We start from the raw sequence: 12,500 nt of genomic DNA on the forward strand, positions 1-12,500 counted from the left end.
GTATTTGGATTTGTATCCTGGAACCAGTCTCTCTGTGTAGACCTTACTGCAGTATCCAGTTATTACGGAACCATGATACTGCATGAACAAAGAGAAAGCTGAATGAGAAATAGCATTACCTTGATAATAGCAATGTGTCCTTGGATTCTTAAGGGTCAAATAGTGATGAAAGCAGTTCCTCTGCTGTTTTACCCATGAGTTTTAGGATGGTGAGTTTTAGGAGATGCCTTCATGCATTAGTTTTTTGTTTTGTTTTGTTTTGTTTTTAAAGATTTTATTTACTTATTTTACAGACAGGGATCACAAATAATCAGAGAGACAGGCAGGCAGAGAGAGGAGGAAGCAGGCTCCCTGCTGAGCAGAGAGCCTGATGTGGGGCTTGATCCCAGGACCCTGGGATCATGACCTGAGCTGAAGGCAGAGGCTTTAACCCACTGAGCCACCCAGGTGCCCCAATGCATCAGTTTTTCAGATCCCTTAATACAGGGATTAAGATTCCTTAATATAAGGACAACAGTAAGCAGCTCACAGCAGGACCTGTAGAATGACATGTATAGCATGGACAGATAAAAGTGAAACTGTCTCTGAGAGTATCCCCCCTTTCCCGTCTTTGGCTCCCAGGGCTGCCAGTGTACAAACTGATAGAAGATGAGAAAATTTTGTTTTTAAGAACAGAAGAAAAGGAAAGAGGAAAAAGACCCTCTTTGCTTAGAATGATTTTGAGAGGCTGAATGGTTTTTCTTTTTAAATAGATTTTGAGAAGCTTCTGTAAATCTGTGGAGCTGTAACGTTGTGGGATATCGTAGAATTGGGTTGACAGTGGGGAGTGTTACTTGGAAAGATTTTGTAGAATGAAGAGGATATGTGCTGCAATTCAGCTGGCAGAAATCAAATATTTCCTCTTGATGTAGTCAGAAGTCTTCTTGGTGTTCACCCTCTTATCCTAATATATTCTGTTTCTGTGTTCATGGATTTCTTTTTTCTCATATATATTTTTTCCTTTATGCATTAGTTACGCAAATGGTCTGCCTCACAGTAAATCTTGACTGAGGTAAAGTCAGTATTTTCTTTTAAACATACACTTCTGTCCCCCAATTTAACCAGATTCCTGTGGCCTAAGATGGGATTATCTAAAAGATACTACTACAGTAGACGCAGAGCTATTAAATACATGATTGAGTTTATAATTACATTGAAATAAACCATTGGAAGTTGTACTAATTCAGTATTCTAAAAATTGATAAAGGCAGAGAGTCATTGATTTCAGAGTAGTCAGACATGTGCACAGTCAAGTTTTTTTTATGGAAACATTTTAACTAATATAAATAAAAGGAATAATGGATTAGAAAGCCATTCTTTTCAAATCCATAATTATATAATCGATCTAGGTAACCATCAATGGGTGCTAAAACTATTAGGTCAAAGCTTGATGGGGAATGTTACCATGGAGGGGTCAGGCTGATGTCAGGGTCAGGCTGAATTCCTCATCAGTTTTGACATCACTGTAAACTGGGGCAAACTCATTATTTGCCTCATGATGTGGTATGGTGGGGAGTACCTAACATTCCCTATGAAGTTTTGTGTCTGAAGATTCAAATCTGAATCAAATCAAGCGTGCATAACTGGCTACCAGCTTAAAATGTCTACAGGAGATGGAGCAGCAGAACTTTATACCATGAGGAAGCCTCATGCAAAAAATGAGGTCATTCTTCAGGTCAGAAGTTTTGGTATCTTTAACAAAAAATGACAGTGGAAAAGAAGAAGAGAGGGTGGGGGAGAATAAAAATCATTATTGTAGAATAAAGGAGACTTCAGAGACAACTAACCACAATGTGAGGCTCTAGTTTGGATTCTGAATTAGACTGTAAAGGGACATCTTATGTACCAGGCTATATATGTGGGTAACATGATGTGCCTGGGATTTGCTTTAAAATAATCTGGAATAGGAGTGAGGTTAATTAAGTAAAGATTGTTTATGACAAATGTATATTGAATTGGGTGATGGGTATATGGGAGTTCATTATGCCTTTCTCATATATATGTATATAGTTTTTAAGATTTCATTTATTTGAGAAAGTAGGTGAGCAGGTTGAGGGGCAGAGGGAGAAGCAGACTCCCTGCTGACAGGGAGCCTGCCGTGGGGCAAATCCCAGGATTCTGGGATTATGACCTGAGCAGGAGGCAGATGCTCAACCGACTGAGCTAGATGCCCCATCTTTTTTTATGTTTGAAAATTTTCAATAATAAAGATATTTGAAGCAGTTGGAAAATTTGAATATACACTGGATACGAGGTAATTTTTTAAGAATTACGGTTAATTTTATAAGGTTGTGATACTGTTTTATTTTTATTTTTTGAAAGGTGTTATTAAAACCGTATAGAAGTATGGGTCAAATGGCATTATCTAGAATAAATGTGTATATGTGTGGGGTGTGTATTTTTGGGTGGGCTGTGGGTGGAGACAGGCAAATGAAGCAAGATTGGAAACATATTGTTGGTAATTAGTGAAGCTGGCTGGTGGGTAGTTTTCTCTACTTATATCTATCCTTGAACATTTTTATAATGTACAGTAAAATAGTAAATCTGTGTTGACAGTATTACAGTAGTGGTAGTAGAAGTAATTAGGAAATTCCAGAGGGAAATGTTAAAGGAATAACGCTGTCAACTTTTGTCCCAGTTACAAGTCAGGTAGGATGTCGTTACAGTACATCACAGAAAGGTTTTCGAGTGTATTTTTCATTGGAACATTACGTTGAGACTGACATCTTTACTGGCTCTCCTGCAGCTTATTTATTTATTTGTTTTTCATTTTAAAAAGATTTTTACTTATTTGACAGAAAAAGAGATAGAGTGAGACAGGGAACACAAGTAGGGGGAGTGGGAGGGGGAAAAGCAGTCTCCCCACTGAGCAGGGAACCCAGTGTGGGGCTCGATCCCAGAACTCCAGGATCATGACCTGAGCCGGAGGCAGATGCTTAATGACTGAGCCACCCAGGCACCCCCCTCCACCAGCCTTCTTAAAGAAGGTTTTTAGCTTTCCTCCAGAGGTCCCCTATCAAATGAACTTAAATTTATTTTTGCTTTAGATATGGAAAATCATTAGAAATATGTTAAAGCTGCACATCCATATTTTAGAAAATTGCAATTTTACCCCGTTCTCAATAACCAGGTAATTAATGGCTGAATGGAGGTGATAGAATGGTCAGAAGGAGAATACAAGTTAAAAGATAACTCAGAACTGCCAGTGAAATCAAACTAGTTGGGTAGGGTAGAGATAAATTTAAAATACTTGAGATGGCTGAGATTTGCTAATACCTCGTTCTTGTAGTCGCCCAGTCTCCCCTCTCTTGTTGCTCTCTTCCTCTTCAGACGGACTGAAAACATTGGTGATTCGATTCCAGTTTAGGGAGTTTACTCTTTGACTAGTTCATGAGTTGTTTTTATCGTCTTGGCAGATCCTGTGCCATTGTTTTATTTGGCTAACCTACCAGTGAACATACCAGAAGACAGAAAACAGATAAAACAAAGGTTTCATTCAGAATTGCCCAGAACGTTGATATTTCTTGCGATTTTTTTCTCATTGAACCAATTCGTAGAGTCTTTATAAGAGATTGAATTGTTTATGTCTTATTTCACTTGAATAACTTGAGATGGGCATAACTTTCCTGTACACGTGTACGCAGGCGCACACACAACTTCCCTTTTCCATAGTGTAATGGCCATTGTTGAAGTTATGTTCTTTGCCTTCCTTCTTCCCTGCCCAAGCTGTTTTTAATGATTTTCCAAGTCTTGATGCAAGTCGTAGTTTGCAAGTTTGGTGTATTCCCACTGAATAATTACTATCATAACTCCTACGGGGCAGTGAAGAGGTTTCTTAGTTGTGATAGACCGTGTTCCTTAGCTCTGTTGTGTAATGCCACCAATACTGTATTTCATTGTTTCTAACATTGCATACTTTTAACATCACTAGAGTCCAGAGGTATCTTACAGTTGTTGATGACCAGGTGGCAAGCTATAATGTGTTGTCATTGCCTAGTACAGTCATGATGTTATTCCTGTGGCAGGACTGGTTAGCTGTGCTCCTTCGGTTTTTTTAAGCAACAGATGATTTAAGAACATTTTAAGGAAGGTTCACAAATAGTAATTAGAAAAAGAATAAAGCATAAATATCAGTATTACAGCCATCAAGTTCATTTAATGCCAGTTGAAATACTGATTATTCTTTGTTGACATGTTCTGGTTTAAAAAATGACCATTTATTTTCTACTTGGAAAGAAGGCAATGGAGAGCATTTTTTTCATTTTTATTTTTATTAATTTATTTATTTTCAGAAAAACAGTATTCATTATTTTTTCACCACACCCAGTGCTCCATGCAATCCGTGCCCTCTATAATACCCACCACCTGGTACCCCAACCTCCCACCCTCCCCCCGCCACTTCAAACCCCTCAGATTGTTTTTCAGAGTCCATTGTCTCTCATGATTCACCTCCCCTTCCAATTTACCCCAACTCCCTTCTCCTCTCTAACACCCCTTGTCCTCCATGATATTTGTTATGCTCCACAAATAAGTGAAACCATATGATAATTGACTCTCTCTGCTTGACTTATTTCACTCAGCATAATCTCTTCCGGTCCCGTCCATGTTGCTACAAAAGTTGGGTATTCGTCCTTTCTGATGGAGGCACAATACTCCATAGTGTATATGGACCACATTTTCCTTATCCACTTGTCCGTTGAAGGGCATCTTGGTTCTTTCCATAGTTTGGCGACCGTGGCCATTGCTGCTATAAACATTGGGGTACAGATGGCCCTTCTTTTCACTACATCTGTATCTTTTATTGTTTTAAAATTTTAATTCCAGTATAGTTAACATAGAGTGTTATATTAATTTCAGGTGTATATTATAGTGATTCAGCAGTTCTATACATTGCTCAGTGCTCATCATGAAAAGTGTACTCTTTAATCCCTGTAATTTATTTCACCTGTGCCCCCACCCTCCTTCCTTTGGTGACCATCAGTTCTCTATAGTTAAGAGTCTGTTCTTGGTTTCTCTCTTTTTGTCCCCTTGACTTGTTTTGTTTCTTAAATTCCACATATGAGTGAAATCATATGGTATTTGTCCTTCCTCTGACTTATTTCACTTAGCTGTATACTCTAGCTCCATTCACGTGGTTGCAAATGGCAAGATTTCCTTTTTTCAGTGGCTGAATAATATTCCATTGTATGTATGCAGCACCACTTCTTTATCCATTCTTCTATTTATGGACATTTGAGCTGTTGTATACAATGCTGCATAGGGACGCATGTATCTTTTTGAATTAATGTTTTTGTATTCTTCTAGTAAATACCTACTAGTGCAATTACTGGATTGTAGGCTAGTTCTGTTTTCATTTTCTGAGGATCCTCCATACCATTTTCCACAGTGGCTGCAGCAGTTTGCATTCCCACCAGCAGTGCACAAGGATTCCTTTTTCTCCACATCCTGGCTAACCGTTGTTTGTGTTTCCGATTTTAGCCATCTGACAGGTGGGAGGCGATAATCTTTCTGTAGTTTTGATTTGCTTTTCCCCAATGATGAGTAATGTTGAGTATCTTTTCTTTTATCTCTTGGCCACGCGTATGTATTCTTTGGAGGAATGTCTGTTCATCTTCTGCCCAGTTTTTAACTGAAAAATTTTTTTTTTTGGTTTTGTTTTTTGTGTTTTTTTTTTTTTTTTTTAGTGTTAAGTTGTGTAAGTTCTTTATATATTTTGGATACTAACCCTTTATCAGATATGTCATTTGCACATATCTTCCACTCAGCAGGTTTTTAGTTTTGTTGATTGCTTCCTTCGCTATGCGAGGAAGTTTATTTTAATGTAGCTTCAGTAATTTATTTTTGCATTAATTTGTTCTTTAATCCCCAAACTTTGTTTTCCCTCTTTCCCATCCCCAGTATTTGAATGTGTTTTAAATAGGAGCTCCTACGATAGATTAATACAAAGAGGTACAACTTTATCGTTTATTGATGAGGGAGCAGGAGGCTGGCTGAGGACAAAGCAAGAGCTGGCGCCTTGCACCCCCCCCCCCTTTCATCCGCTCCCCTCCATAGGTGTAGCATTCCTCAGGCACCCCTGACTGCCATAAAATGATAAATAGTTAACTTGCTGAGATCACAATCCTGCAAGACAGGAGTCTCCCTTGGTTTACAAATGTCCTTGAGATTACAACAAAGAAGTTACCTTATCAATAGCCCAATTTCCAAAGACACAGAACTCAGTTCCTCAAGCCTAATGTTACCCTCCCCTCCATAAAAACCGAAGGAGGTGGAGGTAGAAGGAAAAGTAAATAAAGTTAAATTTCTTCTAAACCTAAATCTCATTAACAAGGATGCTTGATAGCAGGAATGTAACATTCCACCAGACTTTCAATTGTCTTTACTTGATAGCAACTAAGCCTTCAATATCCTGATAGTATTCTTAGCCCCAATAGCCCTTCTGGACACCCCTTTGTCCTCACCTACCCAACTCCTGTGTATATAACCAACCACTCCTAACAACCCGGGGCAGCAGCAGCTCTTCCTGCCCACGGGTCCTGTCCCCGTGCTTTAATAAACCACCATTTTGCACCAATGACGTCTTAAGAATTCTTTCTTTAGTCGTCGGCTCCGAACCTCCTCACCCCACCGAACCTGACTTAGGTTCTGGGACTTCATCATTATAAAAAGGAAAAAGATTCATAGTATGGCAAGATGTTAGTATTTTTCATTTTAATGATGCAACATTTTTTGGTGCTTTTCTGAACTTGTGAAATAATAGTATTTCTTAAAAGGTCTGTTTCCTCTTTGGATTGGTGACTTTAGGATGAAGATTTTGTGATTTCCAGGATAAAATAAGAATATGTATTGGATCGGGGCACCTGGGTGGCTCAGTGGTTTGGGCTGCTGCCTTCGGCTCGGGTCATGATCTCAGGGTCCTGGGATCGAGCCCCGCATCGGGCTCCCTGCTCCGCAGGAAGCCTGCTTCCCTCTCTCTCTCTCTCTCTCTCTGACTGCCTCTCTGCCTACTTGTGATATCTGTCTTTCAAATAAATAAATAAAATCTTTAAAAAAAAAAAGAATATGTATTGGATCTATGTAACGGAAATTAGACAAACTTATGTCTGTCTTGGAGAAAATTGTTTGATTCCCCAACAGAGAATTTAAAATTATTTTTCTCTCTTATGGTTCTAGGGTTATGCACCACCACCTAAAAATGGGATTGAACAGAAGCGCCCTGGACGTCCTTTGAATATTACATCTTTAGTTAGGTTATCCTCAGCTGTGCCAAACCAAATTTCCATTTCTTGGGCATCAGAAATCGGAAAGGTAAAGACTCTTTTCTGGGTAGCGCGTGAAAGTGATCTCACTAGGAGTTGATTTGTCTTGTCTTAGCTCAGGGTACTAGCTCTAACCTGTTTAGTTTTCTGATCTTAATTCCTGAAAAGCAGTGATTTTCAATTCAGGAGTGGAGATGTAGGGATTCTTAGGGTTGAAAAGTTCAAGATGTCCTAAGTGTCATCCCTTTATTTTCTTGGAAAAGAAGTGAGTGTAATTATTTCTTAAGGAAATGCCTGAATCACAATTGTGTTTATGTATGTGTTTAAGTAGGGTTTTAAGAAACTGGAAACTTTGGGTAATGTTATGTATTTATGAAGAGGGGCAAAGCTTATCAGGCTTTGAGGAAAATGGTTAAATGTGGTTGGAAATAATCTGTTCCAGCTTTTATATGAACAGCTGTCACTTCAGATAATTTGGGAATCTCATATGAAAATATTTACTTAAAATTACATTATTTTCCCAATACCTGTAGGTTGATGAACCTGGCTTTCTACTAATTCCTAATCTCAAATGTGTTATGTTAGTTATGGGATACTGACTAATATAACAAGGGATTTCTGTCTTACAACTGTTTGTTTATATATAGAAATAATAGAATGTCAAAAGAGATTTCAGTTAATTTCTGAACATCAACTTTAGTCTTGCTATTTCATTGGTAAAGGGTAATATTCCTATTTTATTGACAGAGAAATTGAGTCATTTGTTCATAGCAGGAATTTTTGGTTGTCACACCAAGGCAGTTGCAGAGTTGAGGACATAAAGAATAGCTTTGTATTAATATTTGGACTAAAAAAATATTACTATCTCTCTAATGATTGTTTTCTTGAGCTCTCAGTTTTGGATTTTTATCATAACTTGTCTGTATTATCATAGGACACTGATCCTAATATTTTTCATTTGTACAAACTGTGCAGTATAGTGATGCATTGGGTAAGGATTCAGAAAATCTTATCTTAGTCCCAACTTGGCCACGGTTTGATTTTGGCAAAGTTGCTTACTTTCCTGAGGCCCGTTTAAAGATAAGTAAAATCTTGCAAATGCAAGAGTCATTGGTAAATGAGCAGGTATTAATGCTTTAAAGCTTATGCGAGAAATTTGAATAGAAGAATGTATCTTTTTGACGTAATTATTAACATATACTTTTGAGTAAACAATTATAGACATTGAAGATCTGGCAGGGTTTTTTGCTGTGTAATGGGAGTAATATACTTTCCATTAATTAAAATGTAATTAAAATGATTAATTGATTAAAAATTTGCATACTGTATTGAGTATTCAGATACTTAAAAAGACTGTTGCAGGACATTAAAATGATATTTACAATATTTGGCTTGGTAACTATTAAAAGTATTTTGTTTATTATAGGATCAATTGAATGAATATGTGTAGTGAAATAGTAAGATAGATTTTTAGCATGTAGGTAAAATTCTATTTCATCTCTTCATAGCTCTATAAATAGCTAACGAAGGTTCCTTTGTGCCAGATCTAAGAGGTATGGGACTGGATGCTATTATTTTCTGGCCTTGTCTTTTTGATTTTTATCATTTCTTCGTGTGTCTTAAATACTACAGTAGCTGTCCCTTCCCTAATAAAATGTGCATTTGGAAACAGGGGTTAATTTGTCAAAAGTTTTTCTCCGAAGAAAGCTGATACTGGGTTCATTTGAAGATTTGTTCAAGGCCATGTATGAGGTGGTCTCTTCTGCCAGAATTAGAACTTTGAAACTCTGGATTTGAATGTTAATTCAGACCACTGGTGTTTAAACTTTGTTTCTGCAGTGGAACCCATTCTTCAGTGAAAATATTGTGACAGTCCCATTACATGAAAACAAAATTTTAGTTAGAAGTGGGCATTCCGGGAGGGTACATTCTCATTCATGCCACGATGACCCCAGGATAATCAGTTTTGCTTAATTAGAAACACAGTTTGAAAACTACAGATCTAAGATATGTTATCTTTCACTTGGATGTTTTAAAGTGATAAATGATTGAGAAATACCTTTAATGTGATTGAGTTTTATCTTCCCTAAAATAGCTAAGTTGATTTTGTTCCCTTCCCAGTCCTTGACCTTCCTGTGAAAGTTATTTTGAATGTTATTTTTAGAAACCAGAGTTTCTTAGACAGGTATTTTATGTAAATAGGCTATTATCTCTCATCTTTAATACAGATTATCTTTCTTTGTAGAATTACTCCATGTCTGTATATCTTGTACGACAGCTCACATCAGCCATGTTATTACAGAGATTAAAAATGAAAGGTATTAGAAACCCTGATCATTCCAGAGCACTAAGTAAGTAATGTTTGTAAAACTGAGCATTTGAGATGCTTTAATGGAGGAAAAAAAAAAAAAGGAAGCCTCAAATATACATCAATACAGGAATAATTTGTGAAGAATTATTTAAAAAAACCTAAAATAAATTTGAGTTAAAAATACTCCTTTGAACAGAGCCCTGTAATGAAAAGCCCTTCTTAGAAATCACTCCTAAGGATCAGTTTTATATCCCAACTAGTCTGATTTTGGGCTTTTTTATGCAAACTTATTTAGGTAAATGTCAGGTTGATGGTAATTTTGATGCGTATGTTGACTCGCAAATAGGAGTGCAAGTCTTCAGAACCTCCAGTGTGTAATGCAATGTACATTTAAAAAAATCCTAAACGAGAACGCCCTTTTTGCAAAAGAAGTGCTGATATCTATCAATAATATTTGACTTCTCAGAGGTTTTATTTTTTACTTTGCTTTCATAATGTATAATAATAGAGAAAAAGTCTAACTCAGACTGTAAATAATTCAGTAACTTAACTTAATTGAACAAGACATTTTTCTGGGAAAGACAATATTTTTCCCCCAGTTACTTCACTTAACGCTGGATGAACTGGAAAGGAGAAAAGGATCTACAGATTGAAAAGGGAGCCAAGTAGGGCTATTGAAATGGTTTGCATTTCTTGTACATAAACCATTCTCATCTCTTTAAGAGTAGCGGTCTTCCTGCCTAGAGCTGGAAGCCGAGGAAGCACTTCCCTCCATTTTTTCATTCCACTGCAGTTCCAGTTTCCCATTTCCTTGCCTTTTCTCTATGATGGTGTTGAGTGTTAACCACCTAGAGGCCATGCATATGTTTGTGACCTTGTAGAGACTTTAACCTGTATACATTACCTGGAAAATCAAACTACAGAGACATTAGCACATCTCTTGCAGTTTTCAGTTGTCAAAGGAAGTATGAGAGTATTTGGCTTTTTCGGTTTACAAATTTAATAGTTGGAAACAACCAATACCCTGTAACAAAAAGTCCTCTGAGTGTGTGTGAGGAAAGCATTGAAGCTCCCAAGTACAGCTCCTTTGCAAGTTCCTTTCCCAATTGTTATATCGTTCTTTGGTCTTATATAGTTGTCTATTTCGAAACTCTTCCTTACCTGCAATTTTACTTTTAGAAAGAAACTATTTAAAAAATGCAATCAAACATGTGAATCTAGAGTTTTCAAGTTTGTAATTCTTTAACCTAATACTGGAAGTATGATTGTGTTTTTACATGAATACTTAACATTTTGGGGGTTTTTTGTTTCCTTTTTTTAGTTTCTTGACCTAATCAAAGTGTTTGGGAAACTTTAAATAAGATGATATCTATTTCTGTAATCCTGTTCAGAATATCACAGTTAAAAATTTTTTTTAAAAATTCTTTTTCTTTTTAAAGTTAAAGAAAAACTTACTGCAGATCCTGATAGTGAAATTGCTACAACTAGCCTTCGGGTGTCCTTGATGTGCCCTGTAAGTAAAGCCAAAATCATTGCGGGGTGTTTCAGTTTTTATAAATGACTAATTTCCTATATAAGTAAGTGTGGGAATGAATGATACGTTATGATAGAATTCAGAACTTTTGTCATTTTCCCGTTCAGGAATTTTAATGATTAAACATAATTCTAAAGAATGCAAATGTTCTTCAAACAATGACTAAGCAAGGAGAGACCTAAAAGGGTATTGTTTCGAAAAGGAAAGAGAGCTTTAAATTCAGAATAATCTATCACAGTTTTTTTTTTTTTTTTGCTGTAAATAGTCCACAGCTAATAGTAAATATTTAGAGAGAATAGAGAGTTGGCTCCTTTTATCAGAATATAGACTGTGTTGAAAAATAGCAGTAAAATTACTATCACCTAATAAATGCTAATTGATGGTTCTGGTTTAATGAATTAGAATGTTTGAGATGCCTTTATCTGTTTGTAATGCACTTCTTAGTTGCATAATAATTTTATGTCTCTATATAGAGACTATGGATTGGAAATCGGTCAGCAACTCTCAGATCCTCCTGTGTTCTTGTTACTGAGCTAATTTGGGGGCGAAAATACGGAGGACTTGATAAGAACTTGTCAGAAAGTTAATAGTCTACTTTGAGAGATAAAACTAACTCACATGAGAAAACGAAGATATACATACCACATGTAACCTTGCTAAGCATAGGGAGAGGTCAGGAATAGTGGATGAAGTCTTCTCTAAAATCAGTACTCGTGGAGGGGAACCTTTCCACATGCAAAGAAATTTATGAGAAAAGTCACGGAATCAGGAATGTAGTTTTGGGAGAACCTCATGACCAGCCACCATTGTGAGAAATGTATAGTATTTAAGTGGAGAGAGAATTGTGTCAGAGAGAGGGAGAGAGAAAGGAATAATTTGTTGAGTTCCCATGATGTGCTTCTTAATTTAACTGTCTTAACAAACCTGTGTGGAAGAGTTGTTCACATTTTGTAGTTGAGGGAACTGAGACTAAAAGTGCTTGGATAGCCCACATCACACAGTTAGTAGCAAAACAAGGATAAAAATTTTGGTCTTTGGACATTATTCCAGATACCTTAACAATATACCATAATACCAAATTGGGCTAAAATATAAAAAACCCTTATTATATAAGTTCACCTCTCTGTCACCCTGGAAAGTGATGTTTGCAGATCTCTTTCTTTCTGAATTTATTTTTTTATCTTTAACTTAAACTAACTTAGCTCTGTTGAAAAGGAATAGAAGTGCATGAAATTGGATTGCTTAGAAATGGTGAACCTGTGGTTGTCAGATCCAGAGAGAAGAAAGTCTGCTGTTCCAGCAGCGGTGGTGGGGAGCATTAATGCCTGAAGTGGTGGCAGAGGTCCAAGAGGGCTTG

The 12,500-nt window shown here is 36.8% G+C and overlaps 1 protein-coding gene across 8 annotated transcripts in view; it reads left to right on the forward strand.

Moving 5' to 3' along the window:
- Window positions 1-12,500, forward strand: part of PIAS2 (protein inhibitor of activated STAT 2) — a 90,694-nt gene that overhangs the window by 50,319 nt on the left and 27,875 nt on the right. For all 8 annotated transcript variants that reach the window (XR_009345746.1, XM_059138779.1, XM_059138785.1 and 5 more), the window contains 3 exons: window positions 7,213-7,347; window positions 9,544-9,649; window positions 11,049-11,122. Coding sequence is in view for 7 of the 8 variants with exons in the window: in XM_059138779.1 (XP_058994762.1) it covers window positions 7,213-7,347; window positions 9,544-9,649; window positions 11,049-11,122 (315 nt within the window). In the remaining variant the exon portion in view is untranslated. The remainder of the gene's footprint in view (window positions 1-7,212; window positions 7,348-9,543; window positions 9,650-11,048; window positions 11,123-12,500) is intronic.

This window comes from Mustela lutreola, chromosome 11, assembly GCF_030435805.1.
Source record: "Mustela lutreola isolate mMusLut2 chromosome 11, mMusLut2.pri, whole genome shotgun sequence".
Classification (NCBI taxonomy): domain Eukaryota; kingdom Metazoa; phylum Chordata; class Mammalia; order Carnivora; family Mustelidae; genus Mustela; species Mustela lutreola.